The sequence below is a fragment of the Megalobrama amblycephala genome, linkage group LG12 (assembly GCF_018812025.1).
Source record: "Megalobrama amblycephala isolate DHTTF-2021 linkage group LG12, ASM1881202v1, whole genome shotgun sequence".
Classification (NCBI taxonomy): domain Eukaryota; kingdom Metazoa; phylum Chordata; class Actinopteri; order Cypriniformes; family Xenocyprididae; genus Megalobrama; species Megalobrama amblycephala.
This window is the reverse complement of record NC_063055.1, coordinates 10,107,879-10,129,326: the sequence shown is the minus strand read 5'-3', so window position 1 is coordinate 10,129,326 and position 21,448 is coordinate 10,107,879. Positions and strand designations below refer to the sequence as shown.

The 21,448-nt window shown below is 37.9% G+C and overlaps 1 protein-coding gene across 3 annotated transcripts in view; it reads right to left on the bottom strand.

Annotated features, from left to right (window-relative positions):
• Nucleotides 1–21,448, bottom strand: part of fnbp1l (formin binding protein 1-like) — a 49,363-nt gene that overhangs the window by 7,628 nt on the left and 20,287 nt on the right. For all 3 annotated transcript variants that reach the window (XM_048208683.1, XM_048208684.1, XM_048208685.1), the window contains exons 2-9: nt 13,030–13,145; nt 10,277–10,327; nt 8,605–8,752; nt 8,438–8,500; nt 5,547–5,651; nt 5,227–5,355; nt 3,590–3,736; nt 85–288 (exon numbers count right to left, since the gene is read on the bottom strand). In XM_048208683.1, the coding sequence (XP_048064640.1) occupies nt 85–288; nt 3,590–3,736; nt 5,227–5,355; nt 5,547–5,651; nt 8,438–8,500; nt 8,605–8,752; nt 10,277–10,327; nt 13,030–13,145 (963 nt within the window). The remainder of the gene's footprint in view (nt 1–84; nt 289–3,589; nt 3,737–5,226; nt 5,356–5,546; nt 5,652–8,437; nt 8,501–8,604; nt 8,753–10,276; nt 10,328–13,029; nt 13,146–21,448) is intronic.

Genomic DNA, 21,448 nt, shown 5'->3' with positions numbered 1-21,448 from the left:
TTTAATTTATCACCTATTCTAAGCAAATGAGACTTAAAATAGACCAGAGGTTGCTTAACAATGAAGAGCGTTTGTAAAACTTACCTTGGGTTTCTTCCCGAAAAGCCAGAGTTTGTTTTTGGTCCTGCTAATAGGGTGTTTGGGGTCCGGTTTGCCTCCCTCTGTTTTGGGGGTCCCAATGGTGCCATCTGATCCTGTTCGCTGGATGTTCTGACTGAAGTCCTCAAAAGGGAAATCGACCGGGGGTTCAAACCCTGACTTGAATGACTCCACTACAATCCCAGAATCCTGTGGGACAACAATAATATGCTTAACATGCTTGATACTCTTTATTTAGAGCCAAGTGCAAGTATAATACACTACCTTTTAAAAGTTTATTTTTTAAAGAAAAGAAAAAAAACTTTTATTCAGCAAGGAAGCAAGAGTAAAGATATTTATAATGTTACAAAAGAATTCCATTTCAAATAAATGCTGTTCTTTTGAACTTTTCAAACAAATTAACACATTTCCCTGAACTCTGTCACCAACATAACACATCTCTTTCTCCACTACTACGACTACACTTATTTATTTGCACTCTTGAACATCAATTCTCAACTCAGTACTGTAAGCATAATGGTGTAAGCTCATGGTTTGTTCTTTTCCACTCAACCACCAACCTTCTGGTTACTAGCCCATACCTGTAGCAGTAATATTGTATAGAGGAAAAAAGACTACAAAATGAAGGGCATAAAAAGGCATGATTTAAGGCCATTATATGAAGAAACAGTGAGTACTGTAGTGTTGGTAAACTGTGAAAGTAGGCACAATGCAAGATGGTTAGCTGGTCTGGGATGACTGTGTGTTTATCCAGGGTGTGGTAGCATTACAAAAGAGCTCTGGCTTCATGTCACATGTTTAACAGCCTCTATGAGGCTTTCTTGACCTCAGCATTCAAGCAGAGGGCATTAGGAAATCCCAAAACAACGTAAGCGAGCTCATAAATAAAACTGTAAACAGAATCAGGTCATAATCAGACCCGATTGGTTCGTCACTGGGCAGGGCAAGTACCGACAATTGGAGTCGGGAAAGCAAGGGGAAAAGAGGAAAAACAAGGTTGGCATGGTGTTATGGGTGTTACTCTAGAAAATGATCTTTTCTAAGTCTGTGGATATGAACAGCTCTGAGTAGAATCTTCTAGCTGCCAGCTTAAAATGACAGTAATTCGTCACAACGTGAATGCAGAATTATTACTAGAATAAAGAAAGAGTTGGTTAGTCGGTAGGGCCATTAACTTGATTCTAGAGCCATTGACTTGACACCCACTTGAGGCTGTGCATTTAGTTGTTTAAGAATAATAAAGATTCTCTCCTAAAATGAAAATTATGATGGAAAACTTACTAAAAAATGGCTAGTGGGAGGCCAAATTAAGCATCATTTTAAGGTGGCTTAGGCTACATTAAGTTAATTTTAGCTTCTTTATATAAAGCTCTGAGGTCTTTTTGCTAAGAACAGTTTGACTCAAAGTTAAAACATTTCTTGGAAGTTCAATATTTATCGTTTAAAGATCATGGTCAATATTAGGGCTGGGCGATACATCGCATGCGATTTTCACGTGCATTTTGTCAGTAAAGCCGGTTCCCTGATTACCGCTAAATCGCCATCACCTGCTTTCAAATGGAGCAGCATTTAATAGACAAAGCCATAGTTCACTGACAAGCTACGCAATATCGCGTTCATTATCGCAGATGAATCGCCTTCGATAATGAACGCGATATTGCGTATCTTGTCAGTGAACTACGGCTCTGTCTATTAAATGCTGCTCCATTTGAAAGCAGGTGATGGCGATTTAGCGGTAATCAAGGAAACCGGCTTTACTGACGAAATGCGCGTGACAATTGCATGCAATATATCGCCCAGCCCTAGTCAATATGCTCAGCAAAGATGTATTAAATTGATCAAAAGTGAAAAACTTCAGCATATTTGAATGAATTTCTGAACGATCACGTGACACTGAAGACTGGCGTAATGGCTGCTGAAAATTCAGCCTTGCCATCACAGAAATAAAATTCATCTTAAAATTCATTTTAAAAGGTACACCATGTACCTTTAAATATGTATTAGTTACCACAGCGAGTAAGAGAGGTTGGCATTGAGCAGCTAAATCTCGAACCTCTAGTGAATCAGCCATTTAAAAAACACAGCAAAGAGAGGAGAGTCTGCTGGCAAAAAGAGAACGTAACAGAGCTCGTAATAAAACCGGAATCAACATTGGCTTGACTTTTCGGAGGCGGCGAGAACTGAAGGATTTGAAACGCTGCACAAGTGATGCAGAGATGGCATTTTTGTTACTCATCAGGTAAGATATTTTATTGAACCAGCTCTCTAAAAGAGTTTATTATTAATATCTATTGTGAAGGGTTACATTCATCTGCAGTCATGCAGAGCCGAAGCACAACCAAAAAAGTTCTTCCGAAAAATGCATGCACTTTTGTTTTTTAACTGATAGAGAGCCAAAAGTTACATAGTGTGCTTTTAAATTGTAACAATCTCTCACATACTACTGCTTTTACTGATCATAAAGGCATCTTTGGTGAGCATAAGAAACATAAATAAAGCCTTATTGACCCCAAACTTCTGAACGAAATCAGGACAGAAAAAGAGAGGGAGACTAAAATGGGGCAAGATAAAAATGTAATCAGAGGTTGCAGCACCACATGCAACCTTTTCATAAGCATCAGCGCTGGCGACAGCACTAGAAAATGAGCAACTTATGTTTCTCTCATCCACCCTTGCTCCCAATCATCCACTCCCTCACTTCCTCTCGCCTACTCGTCGTCTCCGAGACTCCCTTTTTCACTGTAGTGGACCAGGGCTACCATGAAGATCATAGGTACTTAATTACATCAGGGAGAAGTACGGTACATTCCCTTGAGTTCATAATAGAGCATAATAAGTTACTTGAGGCAACCATGGGATGAAGGGTGGTAATCAAAGCACATTAGATGCCATAACTACACCATCTGGTTCTAAAATGCATCTTTTCTCTTTTCCTTTTTTTTGTAAGCATCATACATACATATATTGATCTGTAAGAAATTTTGTTTGTTTTTGAAAGAAGTTATGCTCGCCAAGTTTGCATTTATTTGATCAGAAATACAGTAAAATCAATAACAATATGAAATATTATAACAATACAAAATAACTGTTTTCTATTTTAATATATTTTAAATGTAATGTATTCCTGTAATGGCAAAGCTGAATTTTCAGCATCATTATTCCAGTCTTCAGTGTCACATGATCCTTCAGAAATCATTCTAATATGCTGATTTGTGGCTCAAAAACATTTATTTTTATCAATGCTGAAAACGGTTATGCTGCTTAATATCTGTGGAAACCATGATACCTTTTTGTAACATTAAATGTCTTTACGATAATTTTGCTGGGGAAAAAAAGTTTTTTTTTTTTTTTTTTTTTAAAGTCTTGAACTTTGAACTTATAATATAATATGATATAATATATCATAATAGAATTTATAGATGTTTTACCAGTACTCAATTCCTTTTTGTATGGCTCTGCATTCAAGTCTTAAGAGTATTTCAACACTTACCCTACGCTCATCCACATTTTTAGCAGCGGTCACCATGCCCTCCAGGCATTTTGAGATAATGGGAATGACTCTTCGTTCCACCTCGGCAAAACTCCGGTACGTCTCACCAAGCTTGACCGTCCGCCGTTCATCCATGTCCTGCAGATTCTGCAAGCACATGGACACAGAGGTTCAACTACATAAACAAAACTACATGCAATAGAGACGTTTTGAATTATTAGATCTTTTCTGTTAATGGTCGCAAACCAAATGCAGTACATTACAGTGCTGTTATTGTTAGCTAAAAAGAAATTTATTAAGAGCCGGCTTCACACAGAAAACATTTTTGCGGTTAAAACGTCAGTAGATTGAAAGAAGTGCAAGGTCAATGGACAAACGTTTTTTAAACGTTAACTTGAGTGCCGTGTTTTCAGAATGCAGTTTCATGTGCAAGATGCTGCATAATTTGACCATGACTGTTAAAGGGTTAGTTCACCCAAAAAAATAAAAAATAATGTAATTTATTACTCACCCTCATGTCGTTCTACACCCGTAAGACCTTCGTTCATCTTCAGAACACAAATTAAGATATTTTTGATGAAATCTGATGGCTCAGTGAGGCCTCCATTGCCAGCAATGTCACCAAACCTCTTAAGATCCAGAAAGGTACTCAAAACATTTAAAACAGTTCATGTGACTACAGTGGTTAACCTTAATGTTATGAAGATGACGAGAATACTTTTTGTGCAGCAAAAAAACAAAATAACGACTTTTCAACAATATCTAGTGATGGCAAATTTCAAAACACTGCTTCATGAAGCTTCGAAGCTTTACAAATCTTTTGTTGCAAATCAGTGATTTGGATCGTGTATCAAAACACGCGACTTTGCCACTCCAAACAAGTTATTTGAAACTAAAGATTCGTAAAGCTTCGAAAGCTGTTTTGAAATCACCCATCACTAGATATTGTTGTTATTCTTGTCGCTTCATAACATTAAGGTTGAACCAATGTAGTCACATGAACTGTTTTAAATATGTTTGTAGTACCTTTCTTGGCATCTGAAAGTGTTAATTATCTTGCTGGCAATAGAGGCCTCACTGAGCCATCGGATTTCATCAAAAATATCTTAATTTGTGTTCCGAAGATGAACGAAGGTCTTATGGGTGTGGAACGACATGAGGGTGAGTAATTCATGACAGAATTTTCATCTTTGGGTGAACTAACCCTTTAAAGATGTCTGACTAGTGTGTTTACATTGAAAAAACGATGGAAAAATAGCGCAGTCGAATGGAAAAGAGCATTAAGAATAGTTTTCGTTAACTGAAATAAAGCTGAAATAAAATATAATACAAACATCAGATTAAAAAAAAAAAAACTTCAAAACTTCAAAGAAAATTAGAAATTGCAACTAACTTGAATAAGTTTAAGTACTAAAATTACTATAAATTCAAGCTAAATAGAAACATTTTCTTTTGAATTCTATTAAAAAAAACATGACAAAAGCACATAAAAATAAACTGAAAAAAGAAAACTGAAAATAAGAAAAAAAATGCTAAATCAAAATATTACTGACTACTATAATAGTACTTAAATAATACTAAAATAGCTATTTGTTCAGTAAGTATAATCTTTTTATCTTTAGACTTCAACAACTCACCTTGAATATTTGAGGAATGGCCACGTTGAAATGTTTCCACTGTTCAGCATTAAAGTTCTGCAACTGGGCTGCATACTCGTTCTTGCTCTCCTCCGCCATGTGTTGTCTCAGATACAGCTGGGACTTTGCCTAAGACAGAATGAATGGTCATCTGCATTACTAATACTTCAGGAATACAGCTCAGGCCTCAGGACAACTTCCAGTCTTAGGCCAGAAACTGCATTCAAGTTCTATTTTGCAATGTTTTCAAATGGTTCAGTCAATGTTCAGTCAATAACTTCAATAATTTATGTAGAGTATATCAGGATCACAGAATATACCTTTTCCACCTCTGACTTTGTGGCGTTGATGTCATTGTCTAGCCTCTCGTACATCATCTGTGATTTTTCTGCCTCTTTGCATTCCCGTTCAAACTTCTTTTTACTCTGTGAAATCCATACGGAAAAGGAGACATGCGTTGTTGGGCTGTCAAAACAGACATGAAGCATTTCCTGCGACGCTAAGTGAGCAATAGCAATCCTTCCTGCATAAAAACTGTCAGGATTTGATCTAGTAGTGACATAAATGAAGATAATCTTACAAACAAACATCCAAAACCATACTGAAAGTGAGAGCGATAATGAAATTTGTGTAACAGCTTCCAGACCATCTGTGTTTCATTTCGTGACATTGCAAGAAAGAGGAATACCTATGTTATTACAACATGGCCATTCTCAACGCCAGATTCAGCTGTTGCTGGCCTTAAAACTGCAGCAACCATAAAGCTGCACAAATACTCCAGCCACACAGTCTATGAGACGCACTGACAGGCAGGAAACGTACGGGATGCAGGAATGCAGTGCAGGGTATGAATTGGAGCGAGAGGGAGAATGGAAAGAAAGGGCATGATAACATGAATGCGGCGCAGGAAGGTTTCCATTTGTGCACTGCCAACAGTCTTTGTCACTTCTTCTGTTTTCTACTTGCACAAACACACAGTCATCTGGATCTGTATATATCTGGACCTCAGGTCACAGCTGGAGGAGAGGTTGTGAATCGGTCACTTGCACTCATCCACCGACACAACTGTGCAAACAGCAGTACAAACACAATCAATCTTAAATGGGGCTGATGCAATTCCAAAATTTCTGTGGTTGATACCCATACAAGTGAAATTTTACATTTCCTATTACCAATTTCCAAAGCACAACAAAAAATAACATGCCATTGAATAATAAACAATGCAAAGTATTTCTCAGCTAAATCATTACGTAAACACTGCTTGTTTTTCAAAAAAAAAAAAAAAAAAAAAAATTTTGACAAAGATTTTGGCAAAGAACTGTTTTGAACAATAACATTACCTTCAGGGCTCTTATAAGGATGTATGCACATACAGGGCCTAAAATAAACTTTTTGCCACACCTGCTAATGGCTGGTGACTTAAGAAAATTTACCGGCCATAAATATTTTTTGCTGGACATGAAACTGTTTTTGCAAAGACAGGTAGTAATGACACCAAAATTGTAGATACCAGAGAAAACAACATTTTTCAGGTAGGTCTAACAGTAGTTTTCAGTTACAGAAATTGAATAAAGTAGGCTAATCAAATGTAAAATAACATTGCTTAGTCCTCGCTGTATAAATTAAACATGATTAAAGTTACAAAAGTTATTTAGTCAAGAGCAGTGAGTATTTTTAACATTTAACAGGCTGCTGTCACTTTAAGACTGAAAGCACGGATCCAATATACTGATACATTCTGTGCATTTTTTTTTTGTACACCGTTTATGTTAATTTAAGACTATGTTTACTAGGATACTCTGAGCAATTTCTTATATAATTTTACGTGAATAAGTTCGTTCAAGCACAAGAAAACATGAACGAGAGCTCAATTTAGTATTCACGCGCTGTGAGATGTGGCTTACTGGGTGCGAGCTTTGGATGTTTAAACTTCCCACACAGCGTGAGTAACAAATTGAGTTCCCTTTCACGTCATCTTGCGCTTGAATAGGGCCTATTAAAATTGCCAAGGCTTAAACTTTGTGACGATGCAGTACTGGCCCGTCACCTGTTCTGAGCGTTGTTTATGTTTGTTCACATTCATGTTCAAAGATCACACAAAAAACAAACAAAAGAGATCTGCATATGAAAATTGTTTTTTGTGATCTTTGAGCTATTTCTGGATCTACGCACTGCCAGAAGTTTGTGAATCAGCATTCGTTTGGACTGTTGTCTGGCGCTACGCTTTTCTAGTCTCTTCACATTCATGTTCTCACAACACTGTATTATTATTGACACCATTTCATATACTCAACAATGCTAATTTTTGCTCACATTTATTGCTTGGTGAGTGTTAAAGGGTTAGTTCACAAAATTCTGTCATGTATTACTCACCTTTATGTTATTTCACACCTGTAAGACCTTCGTTCATCTTCGGAACACAAATTAAGATATTTTTAAAACAGTTCATGTGACTACAGTGGTTCAACCTTAATGTTATTATGAAGTGACGAGAATACTTTTTGTGTGCCAAAAAAAACAAAATAATTACTTTATTTAACAATATCTAGTGATGGGCGATTTCAAAACATTGCTTCATGAAGCTTTACGAATATTTTGTTTCGAATCAGGGATTCGGAGCGCCAAAGGTCACATGATTTCAGTAAACGAGGCTTTGTTATGTGATAGGTTTTTCAAAATTTCAATGGTTCAACCACCACTGGGGAGCGTGACTTTGACAGTTTGATACACGCTCCGAACCAATGTATCGAAACAAAAGATTTGAAAATCTTCAATGCTTCATGAAGCAGTGTTTTGAAATCGCCCATCTCTAGATATTGTTATAAAGTCTTTATTTTGTTTTTTTTTGGCACACAAAATTATTCTCGTCGCTTTATAACATTAAGGTTGAACCACTGTAGTCACATGAACTGTTTTAAATATGTCTTTAGTATCTTTCTGGGCATTGGAAGCGTTAATTGTTTTGCTGGCAATGCAGGCCTCACTGAGCCATCGGATTTTATGAAAAATATCTTAATTTGTGTTTCGAAGATGAATGAACGGGTGTTGAATGATATGATGGTGAGTAATTAATGACAGAATTTAAATTTTTGGGTGAACTTACCCTTTAATTTGAGGCCCTGCACACAAGCGTATCGTACAGACTCGCATAGGTCCAGAGTCTGTACTTAGCACTACTGATATTTTACGAAATTACTAGTATATTACTTACATTGTCCATGTGTTTCCAGCACTGGTCTAGATACTGTTGGGCCTTTCGTCCCTCCTGGAGATGCTGTTGATCAGACACAAGACACAACAAACAAATTTTAAAATACAACTCATCTTGAACTGTACCAGAACATGCAGGTGTCTCAGGCGTATGTATTTGGCACTCACATGTTTCCTCTCTGCCTTCAGGTCCTGTGAGTACCTCATCAGCTCCCCATACACTTTGTGCCCCATCTCCTCGGCAACGACCTCTCGCTGACCTGCGTAGTCATTCAACTCGTTCAGTATGGAGTAGAATGACAGACAGGATGTGAACCTGCAGAAAGAAAATAAAAAACGATTAAAAAAATAATACAACATATAATCTAGTTTCATCTTATTTTATTCGTTTATTTTTATTTTCATATCCACATCAATGACTATTTGAGACAAAAACAAAGTATTATTTTTTATTTTTTACTTATTCAAAATAGAAACACATGTTTCTTACAACACTAAAATAAAAACTATATGATCTTTAAATCTGATATTTGCCAAAAATATCCAGTTCCATCGAACAAATCAAATGCAAGCTTTTTTCCATTCGTTAAAATGACAAAATAAATATAAGCATTAGAATTAGTCAACTTATGTTTTTGTTGTTGATTTTTTTTTTTAAGGCCAGAGCAGGGTAGCTGATTTAATGCTTTAGACCGTAATATTTACTTTCGGAACCTCTTGCATCTGAACTAAAAGGTTTACATTCTGATATGGGACAATTTATTGGACATTTTATGCCCTCATTAATAATGAAGTGCGTTTATCACCAGTCGCACACAGCTTCTCCTCAGGTTGCCGCCATGGCCCCTGGGGGCCGACAGACTCTAGTCTATCTGTATGTTGATATTGACTAAGGGCCAGCCTGTAAGGCATGACTAGCTCACTATATTAAAAATCCCCCTTCATAAACACACAAAAAGCTGTTCGTCTCTCCTCTTTAAGGATGTGTGTGTATTGGGAGGGCTGGACGGAGATGTTTTTGTCCAAAGCAAATGTCCCCCACCTCCAGGGTTGAGTTCTAATCAGTGGGCAGTCTGTACACTACATGAGGAATGTCCTGGGACAAAAACACATGCTGGGAGAAATTATGCCTATCTAATGGAATTCATTACGGGATATGGGAGGGTCTCGAGCTGACACCCATCGAATACTCCCCCGTTTCTGCTTTCGACCGTAATCTAGAGCCAACAGGGTAGAAATATGCTGGTTAGGAAAGCAACTACAGTCAAAACGTACAATGAAATAATGCCATGAGCTAATCAGTAAGAATGCATAAAATGTAGAGTTGATTTTATTCTGTCATCAGATCCAATAGTTTGAGTGTATTAAAATATACTGATATGGTTTTATTTTAGTATTTCTTAATACTCAATACTAAAATAGTTTTTATTAATATTTGAATTAGCTTTTAGTTTTATATGTTTAATTAGCATTTTATATTCTTTAGGTTTTTTTATACTATGTAGGTTTAATTTATTTTCCTTTCAGTTTTAATTTGTTTTTTGTATTTCCCATTTTTTCATCCACTATTTATATTTTATTTCATTCAATTAAAAATAGACTGCAGAGTGATATGAGAGACATTAAACTAGATTTGCTAAGTAGGAAATCAGTCATGTTCTCTGGACAATGATCAATTAGACTGACCAATCAGAATCAAGCATTCTATAGATGCATGTAACAGGCTATTATATGCTATATCCAACTCAATTTTTTTGTTAGCTGCCCTTAAAAACAAACAGCTGCCAAAATAACCACTTCAAAATCTTTTGAGCATGCAAAAGTTTGTAATTTAACTCACCTGGGCTCATCATCTTTGGAGCGTTTGGGACAATATTTTTTAACCAGACTCCTGTTGGGCAACAAAAAGAAATATTCAGAAAGCTCATGTTCTGAAAAGATCAAACAAAACCACTCATTGGGGATTATAATATCCCTTAACATCAAAACTAAAGTTATTCATACAGCCATGAAGAGAAAAAGGAGTCTGTCTAGTGTGTTTACTTTGTGCATCAGAGAATTAAAGTAGGCCACGGTAAACAGGCAAAACAAGTGATGGTATGCTAATCTGTCTTCCTTCTCCACCCGTCCCACGCAATATAAACTCAAGGGAACGAATGCAGAAACAAATCTTATGTGGGAGCTCTTGAGAGAAGCTCTACCGCTGTGCTCAGGCATGCTCCTCTCTTCAGGAATGGGGGATGGTGTGGGGGTCCGCCGAATGTGCTTAGGGAGGAAGACGGTCCCTCCTCCCCAACCTAGACCCCCGTCGAGCTGAATTAATGATGTTTGTCACTTCCTTTATGAAAGCTTCCTCAAATCCACTTCATGAAACAGATCAAACAAAAACTCACTTCCCTTCACTTTCAATCTGGTTATGAAGGGTTATGTACACTTTCAAACTAAAGTGTCTCAGCATCCTTTTTTTGGATCAAACTGATAATCAACAGAGTTACTTGTTTTGATGTGAAAAGAAACATATGTTATGTGCATGTCAAAGTGTAATATTAAGACCAGATACTCTGGGGTTTTTAATGCTTTAGCCTATTTAAAATCACAACTCGCATAATAAATAGAATACTCTGAAATACATGGATGCTTACGTTTTGACATCACCACCAGGGAATATGCTGGAATGACTGGCTATTTTTAATAATTTTTATAATAATCAAAGAAATAATCAATAGATTAATCATCTAAAATAATTCTAAACAGAACAAAAAAAATAATATATTGCCAATAAATAGATTAATTTCTAAAAAATTATATTAAAACAAATCAAACAAGGGTAATGTTCTTTGGCTCCAATCACCCCTCACTACAGAAACCCTTGAGAGAGAAAACAGTCTGGGTGTTGCCATGTGTGACGGGGGTGGGGTGGGTGTAGAGAGCATTGTGGGACCTGTCAGGTAGAATGAATGTGGTACTACACTAGAACCTTCAACGAGATTTGAGAGAGGGGGGGGGGGGGGGGTGGAGGAGCGACTCTAAAACCGTATCCAGGCAACAGCAGAACATCCACAGGGACCAAGACTTCCCAGGAGAGGAGAGGTAAGGAGAGAAGCGAGGATAGGAGAGAAGGCCCCAGCTGCAGTCACTGCATGTCCTTTGGCGAATACACGGAGTGTCTCTCGTTCTCAGTTTGATCTCATATCAAATCTTACAACTTAGAGCCTGCAGGGATTTTTGACCCCTCATGTGTCTCTCACCCTCATGCTGAATCCCAAGGCAAAAAGCAATATTACCAAAGAAGGGAATTATGGGGGAGAAAAAAAAAAAAAAAAAAAAAAAAAAAAAAAAAAAAATCAATAACATGGGTCAAGGCAGATGTGCACATTAAAGTCCCATTATAAAACGGATTGTTCCAACTATAAAAAATATACAGTTAGGCTGATGAACTACTGTATATTACTTTGTTATTGATTTACTGAACAGTGGTGTCTTAAGGGTAGGGTAGGCAATTTTGGAGAGGCTAGCTGTAACAAGCTAGCTTTGAAATCATAAGATCCCACCCTCCCTTCAGAGCGCTCTCTAAAGCCACCCCTCCTCCAAAACACATGAATGCACACAGCCAGAGCAGAGTCTGGAAAGCGTCACAAGAGATGGCATTAAATTACCTCATGTCTCAAAGCACATAACATAATAATAATGATGAACGTAAACAACTTAAAGAGCGCTGACTTGTACCACCTGACTGCTGCGGATTCATTTCAGCGTTAATAGTGTTGACATAGAAACTCATGAATCCAAGTCTGAGGACGTGAACAGCTCCGAGCAGAACTGCATGGGTTGCCATCTCTTAATTGCGGTTGTTATGTCGTGAACGCAGCAAAAGCTCATTGTTTTGGTTCAGGAGAAACTGTAGAAAGGTGGCTGCTGTTTGCAGCACTCTGTGACTGTCTGTCTACAACTCTGCATAGCCTTACAGAACACGCTGATGACATGTGATGTCTGTGCGGAGGTATGGAAATACATATGTTGACAGGCAGGAAGGACAATGCAATGATTGGACGAACATTTTTTGGTCCTAAGACTTGCACAGAAGATATATGTACATTTTTTAATATTTAGACCACTTCTACTAATGATTTTCAACCAGTATAGCAAAAAAGTGTTTATGAAAAACATTGCCTACCCTACTTTTAACATTTTGCTGTTGCCACTATTAAAAGCACAGAAGTGACATGCATTAGTGATGATAATTACAGATTAATGGTCAGATATTGTTAATAGATTGTTGCAATACCTGTAAACTTCAGGGACTGGTCACTATTAATTGACTAGTCAATTAAATTCATCATTAAACTCTACAGGGCTTCCTTGTGACCAATTAGTCAACTAGTGTACCCAGTTGATTCTATAAATAAGTAGTTATGTGCATCTCTAGTAAACATGGCTACAAAGATTGAATCTGAATCAGTGCCTCACTTAAATCATTCATTTTTTTATTAACCTATTTAATTACATGCTTTATTAGCGCAATAAAACCCCTCACTGATGTCAGATGAGACATTGATGGAAGTTGCTGTTTAAGGCGTGTTGTTAGATGCTCACCGTAGCTGCTTTGCATAGGCCTGCTCGATCTCCAGACGCTCCTTGACGAACTTTGCATAGCGCTCTAGGAAGTCGATGCCCCACTGCGTGTGTTTGTCGAGATTCTCGAACTGGTCCTGATCAAAGAAGAAAGCAGAAGAGAGAGAGAGGTCCAGTGAGAGGGAGTTTGATCTGTCACTGGGTTGCTTGTGCCAGACAGGAAACATGAATATAGAAGGACTTGTTTGAAGAATATTAAACATTTGCAGGGTGAGTGCAGAATATAAATCAATGCTGAATAAACATCCACATAACAAACAAGGATTGTTTCATTGCTTTGAAAGCGTTTTCAACCAAGTCGAGATGAAAATCACTCTTCCCTTATAAAATATATTTTAAGTCAAGCAATGAGGATACAGTTACATATCCTGCTATAAAAACATTCATTTATTAACCATCAGTCGCATCCGACCCTTGGTGATTCTATGGACCACCTCTTGCCATACGCGAGAGACCGTCCATGAATTTTCTTGCAGATGATTTTTCCGTGGTAGGTCATTAGGTCTTTCCCCAACCCTCCCCCCATTAGATGGTTTGGGACTCACACATATGCATTCAAACCTACAGACAAATTTACCGTCTCCAATTCAACTATACTGCATGTTTTTTGGATTGTGGGGGAAACCGGAACACCCAGAGGAAACCCACGCTGACACAAAAAGGATTCCTGGCTTAGCTGGGGCTCGAACCGGGGACATTCTTGCTGTGAGGCAATAGCGCTACCCACTGAGCCACCCATAAAAACATATACTGGGTTGTAAATGTATGTAGGTACCAGCCTGCTTCACAAAATCTCACTGCTTTTATCTGTTATTGCATACACGCCGAGAAAGATTCTGCTGCCTTCATCCAGCCAGCTTGGATGAAGAATCGGGTGAGCTGAAAGTTCCAGCTTAAGGCTGTTACATCACATTCCTCACCACCAACCCGACAGCACAGACACGGTGGATCCAAACAGTCCATCTGGGTTCTGAGCAACAAACAACTCTACGGAGGAGTAAGTGACATCTACAGCTTTACATTCTAGGACTATTTATGGTAAAGCATTCGATGAAGCCAGATAGACAGCGATGAAGTACCTAAAATGAAAGACTGAGTAGCTAAATAACTTTGTTTTAGAGGGAGGACAATCACTTAAAAATGTTAAACATTTTATATAATACATTTTATATAAAAATGTATATTAAATAAAATAAAATATAAATATAAAATATAAAATAAAAAATAATTTTAAGTATTTTTAAATTCAATTTTTAAAAATTATGTATTTATAATTTAGTTATATAATTATAATAATTATATATCATTTATAGACAATATTCATTTATTAAAAGTATTTATTTATTATTTACTTATTTTCTTTAAATTGTCATCATAAATGTGACCATTGCAGTTGGAGTCTGGAGCCCTGTGAGGACTCCGACTGAAGACCTGTCTTTATGAACTGAATGTGAATGCCGCCACGGGCTGTATAGTCTCAGTCTGTCATAGGTCAGACGAGGCTTTATGATGATGATGATGATCTCTGAGAAGTAGAGACTGAACGAGAGAGAGACAGACAAGCTGTGTATTAGCCTGAGGCAGAGCCAGTCTGTTCACAGGGGGCACAAGACAGTCTATCCACTGTTCAACAGGAGACAAGAGAGACACAGTAATGCAGCTTCAAAGACTTTATCACAAAACCAAAACTAATATGTGATGCATTACACATAAATATTTTTTCATTATTATATTACACTGTTCCTGAGATATACATCTTGATTTGTTTGTTGTTGTGATTATGTCCAAAGTCCAACCTGGTGTTAAGACAGGGTTTGAACCTACAAGCTTAGGGAGAAGAAGAGAGCTTCGTTCTGGAGTTCTGGCACTGACTCTGTGAGACAGACCGAGATGAGAGTCAGCCAGCGTACTTCCTCCACTGGAGAACAATGAACAAACGTCTTTACAGCACCTCACGGAGTATAGCACAGATTACAAATTCATTTAATCAGCCTCACCCTGAGGACTTCTGATGAACGTCACCAGGAATAGAACACACGACTGATGAGAAAAGCAGTTTAACGCAGTAGCAAACCTAGCAAAAGATCCCTGACAATTACATGATGTGACACCAAGAACATAAACTACAGGACGGCAATGACACATTAACACACTGACCCAAAACGAAATTTACACAGATAGCCGATAGCCTCGTGGGCAGCGCGTCAACATATACCGTCGTTGCGCTTCGGGCGACCCGAGTTCAAGTCCCAGATCGCAGACCTTTCCCAATCCCGTCCCCCTCTCTCTTTCCCACCTCGCTTCCTGTCCACTCTCCTATCATAATAAAGGCAAAAAGATTAAAACTCTAGGAGGAGTTCGTTAAAGTACAACGTATGAAAATGGCAAAAACTACAAAAATTTTGCAGAGAAAATTCTAAATTTCTCACTACTTGTTGGGTTTTCAGATTTTGCACCCATGGACTTTTTTGTAGGTATTGGGCTGTTACATGTGTGTATCAAATTTCATACTTGTACGTGAAACGTAGTGCGAAAGGCACTTATTTGAAATTTTGTAGGTGGAGCTATTGAGCCAGTTTGCCACACCTAATACTGAAACCCATATCAGAACTAAATTTTCACTACTTCTGATGCATGTGCAAAGTTTCATGAGTATTCGAGCATGTTTAGGCCCTCAAAAATGCGATTCATTTCGGAGAAGAAGAATTGACCAAGCAATTACATATAATCCAGACCTAACACTTAATATTCAACCTAACACTTCAATCAAGCCAGTAGAATACGCTGGGGCTCATCTGTTCAGTGGCTTGTATTTTGAGCTGAATTGATGTTTTCGTTATACTGACAGCATCTTATTTAACTAATGAGTGCACAATCCTCAATGTATCAGAGAATGAAAGAGAGAGAGAGAGAGAGAGAGAGAAAGAAAGAGGGGACGATAAAGTGCAATTAAGATAAAACTGGAATCTCTTCGCTCATGCTCTGTTTGCACACAAGATCAGTAGTTAATGATTACTCTGGGCTATAACTCATGACATTATTCTGTCAATCTTGCCCACCTTCAAAACACAGCGAGCCATTCAATGACATCACCTGACAATCAAATCACATGAGGTGGGAGGTTTAATTCCAAATTAGCTCCCTAGAACTGATGAGTGTTGCATAAACATAATGCAGACATGTGTGGGTGTTTCTCCAGGCCGGGAGGGAGTATTACGCACAGTCCTGCCGGTTCAATGCCGGCTACTGCTGAAATCGAGGAAATCACCTTAGCAGCACGCTGATGCTTCACTCAAGTGGAAAAACAGCATCCCCCCACCATCTGCTAGCCTGTAAGTGTCATTTAACACACATGCATACACAGCAGTTAAGGTAAAAAATACTCTTCACTCATATCCAGATATACTAGGGACATTTCAGTGGGCTAATGAACTAGTCAGTTGACAATCTGAATGACTAGAAAACTAACTTATGTTAAAGTAGCCCAGTAAAATCAGGCTGGTTTAGAATCATAGCCACAAGAAACTAATCATGTGTCTTAGGGACATCTCGACGCAATGCTATTGAGCACTCCTTTATTTAAAAAAGTTTTTTTTAAATATGTAAATTTAATAATACTTTTTTTTTTTTTTAATTAATGCAGTCTTTAGGTGTTTCTATATTGCATGTTTTCCCAAGTAATTATTCTCATACTTTGGCTTCACCATTATTCATTATTAAAGTACTATACATGGGTCAATGACATTTTCTGTCCGGTTGCATTTTTTTTTTCAGTTAAAATTTGGTTTAAATGCCTAAAAAGATATCTAAGTCATCCTTTACAGAATCTCAAACTAAATGCAAATACTGTTTCTAAACACTTTAATTACTGAGAACTTGTAAAAATAAATGTTAAGCATGTTAAGGAAATGAATTAATTTTAAGATAAATCACGGTCACACCATATGACATTTTTAAAGGCTATGGCCAATTCATCTAGATATGAAAAAAAAAAACCCACTAAAATCACTGAATTTATGTGTACACAACATTCTTAATGTTTGAACAATTGCAATAGATACTATTTCTTGTATTTTAAAATGGGCCTGTCGAAAATCCTTATACGTCATTGACCCACATACTAACATATGTCATACAAAAATTGGCACTATACATATTAATGCCCTAAATACTTTAAAGGATATAGGAACAGCCCTCAGCTCTAAACTCATATCATTAACTATTAAGATTAACCAGAAAACTGGTCTATGGTCAGTGTAAAGAGGGACTTCTATTGACATAGGCATAAATCATATCACCAAATGAGTGAACCTTAAACAGATAAATAGAATGTTGTTACCGACTGGTTCCTGGAGTGGGTGTGGCTTAAAATGAAGCATAACATCAATGCGTTATTTTTGACAGCTCTAATATATAGTCTATTCAGAGGGTTTTGAACTACACAAATGGCAGATTGGACAACCAGCAGGTTCTCTCTAAATACACACAAACACACACCAAAACACACCTATGACATCCAACAAACAGCTTGAGCCATGGTTCTTGGTGGCATGTGTTCTTTGACTGGCCCGTATGCACTGACGATGAAAAGGAGACGGTGGTCTGTTAGCTTATTGTGAGGGTCTGTTCGTTTGGCTGGAGGGATTACACAAGCTCATGACTATGGTTGCTAAATTAAAATCTTTCACACATCTTTGCTCACACTCAAAACCCAGCCTGTTCATATATTATAGTGTAAATGAAACAAAGACAGCAGCCAAGGGCTGGCATAATACATCCAATTCTCTAGCTGGTGCCCGGTTACCGTTGGTGCCAGAGTTTGCCGAGCATGCTCAGTTTCTATCCTTACGTCACCCTCTCTTCCAAGCACTCATGAATAATTAATACCATGAGTTCATGCAGGCTCTGCCTCCACAGGCTGACTGGCAACTGCAGTTACTAGGAGACAAAGAGGTGGGCCAATCTCTGTTTACAGAAACCTGAGAGAGACCCTAAAGTTAAGTCTCAAGGGAAGGAAACGTCTCAGACCCCCTGCAGAAGCAAGTATGCAAGTACTTGCTATAGTCACTTTTGATGTGCATCTAATGAGAATTTTCTGAGAGAAAAGAGAAGGGGAACTAATTCAACAAAAGGCTTCCTGAGTATTTCTTGTGCTTGCAAAAGCAGATTGGATTTCTTTCTGCTGCCTCAAGATGAGATTTCTAATGCAAGGTGATTCCAGCAATGCTCCTTTAACATTTTTCCAGACATTCCCATCTCACTGTTCCTGTCTCTCCACTAGTTATTTTGTGTTTCTTTCCATCTCTCTCAGCGGACCCTGGTTGTTGTTCTTGTAATGATCCTCATCAAGAATATCTGCGTTCATAACTTACAAATTTTCCAGCTCTTCAATAAGCAGAACTCTGCCACTTACATCCACTGTGGGAAAACACTAAGATCACTGAACAACTATACACAAACATCATTTCCTGAGGCTTTATATAGTTTAATGAATAATGTAAGACAAATGATAAGCAAAATACATTTCTGTATGTCAGGTGGTTGGTATATGAGCTTTTTGTTAAAAAGATTCTGAAAAACATTTTTATTTGGAATAACGTGCACTTTTAACAATCATGCACAACAAGACCAGGAATGTACAACGAAAGTCAAGTCAACAAACTGACCTTAAGTAAATGTCAGGCTGAACATTACACTGAGAGGAGAACAGATAACAGAAAACATGGAACAGAAAAACCTAAAATGAATCAAAAGTGTTGTGAGTTGTTTATAACCAGAACTGTGTGAAGAACTCACAGCAAGATTATCTATGAATCTAGACCGACTGAAAACTATTAGTTTGTTCTTAAAAGTTAAGAGTTACTACTAGTTAAGAGTTGAGATAATGGCAGCACTTGGGGGTTACATCAAAACACATCTACAAGACAACATTTCCAATTACACTGCAGTACACAGCACACTAAAAGAAATGAGAAAACACATTTGTTTATAAAGGTGCTCTGATCGATCAGGTGTCGATGGTTATTGGCCGATAATCGTCGTGTATAGTTTGATCGGTCGACTCTATAAAGGCTGATCAGAAGAGCTGATCAGATGATGCAAAATTCACAAGACTTTTTCTATGCGCTGCTTAAATTCACTACATGCCCCGTTCTGGCAGTTCTACCTGGTGTCTGAAAAGGACAATACATTTGCAGTATCATTGCAGAGACACTGCAATGACAGCAAGAAACTAGGGCTGTGCGATTTTATTTTCTTCACAGCAGTGTGTTTTCGTTCCTCCCTAAAAGCCCAAATCAGCTAAATCAGTGAGTGTTGCTAAACTGCAAGACATGCTTAATTAAAAAAAAAAAAAAAAAAAGTTATTAAAACTGCATTAAGCCACAAAAGAGATATTGCTCCTCAAGAGACTTGTGCACACGCTCCAAGACCGAGTTAAATTTGAATTTGGAATTCTGGTTCACACCTAAATGGTCAAATACACATAGAAATGTGTCAAAAATGTCAAAAACATGCTCGGTTTGGTGAGTAGCCTATTCGCTTGAACACAGACCCACAGAATTTATTTGAAGCCTTCTATTTATCATGTAGTGTTATTTATTTCAGTGATCGGTATAGGCGATTGGACGGCTTACGGCTGATACCGCTTCCAGTAATGGGCCCCAAAATTTCTGATCGGAGCACCCTTACTTGTTTAACTGATCTGCTCTCTTTCATTTCCAACTCTGCACCATCCAAATACAGGCTTAACTCAGATTGCATGCAAAACACAAAAGTTTTAGAAACTCCCTAAAAATGGAACAAAATCACAGACCACACAAACAAACAAATCTGGGGGTCTTAAAGAACAATGGACGTCTCAGGAGAGGCATCTCCTAGAAGGCAAACATCCTGCGCTCAAATAATGACAGGAAGTGAGGTCAGTACATGAACAATAATATGAAAATCACACAGAGTTCCAGCATGGTGGAGCCGTACATGTGCTACAATGATCATAGCAATGGATATATTGAATAAGGCTGGGATTGAGAACATAAAGGAATTCATGGATGCAAATTGTTCCTTGATGGTGCTTTGATATTATTGTTGGATCTTCCCATGTATGCCTGAAAGATTCAAATTGTCAGATAAAATCTTAGCCACACATGGAATGAGAATGCAAAACACACACACACCCACCCACGATCTGTTGGGGAGGCCGGGGAAATGCAGAAATGCCACCCTGTCTTTATTACTTGAATCATAGAGTACAAGCCCCAGGCATAGCTTAATATCACTTCTTATAATTCATCCAAAATCTAGCTGAGACACCCCAAAAAGAGCCACTGCACTTCATCTTAAGTTCATGAATTATACATGGAATACAAAAGAGATGCAAAGTACTTCCTTTGGGGGTTTACCTAGTTTGAAAGTTTAAATTAGAACATCAGAATAAAATAATAATAATATAAACAATTATAATAATATACATAAACAATAAATGTGATCAACAAAACATTTAGGGTTGAATTTCCAGCAAAATGTTGTCATTTATATGGTTACCGTGATATAAATATTACTCATACCATGAGCCATACCACCCACCAATTACAGTACTTTCAGCCTGAATTTTAGGGTGTGATTGGGATCGTTAAAATTCATGCCTTCTTAAAAAGCTTTCCATTGTTTTGGCTAATCCATACATTAGCATTCAAATAGTTCATCTCAAGGCGCTTCCAAAATTCCCTTCTGAATGTAGGATGGGGGGGAAGGGGGCTCTGAAATCTCACCACATCCTCAGTACAACCTGCTGTGCTTAATGAAGTGCCCAAGGGCACCACCTCTTCCTCTCTCTTTCATCCTTCCTCTCTAGCAGCACAAGGGACAGGCCTAATTCAGCCTCCACATGGCACTTCTTTTGATGCTGCCAAAAAAGGAGAATCAAAGTAAAAAGGCGAAAACATTGCCTTGTATTAAGTTGCCAGCAGCAGTGAAACATTTATAGCTGTGGTTAGCTTATCCGTAGGTATTGTACAGGGGCAAAAGCTGACTGGCTAGAAAATGACAGTAGACCTGTGGTGGCAGAAATTTGAGTCTGTCTGCCCAACGAAAGGATCACATGAGGGGAAGATGCAAGGGGGAGGAGGAAGAGAAAGACAAAGGGAGACTGGAAGATCACTTTCAGCCTTTACAACTACAAACCAGGATCTTCGTCCCAATGGCCTGCTTCTGTAAATCATCCGTCAGAACACTACAGGATATATCCAAAGTCCCTGATGCAAACAGTTTTTTTTTTATATAGTGTTGGAGAGTAACACAAAGCATTATTACTAACTTATCTAAAACATTTCAGTAGCATTTAGATCCGCATCAGAATTTAAGGGGAAATATGTGCGTCTTA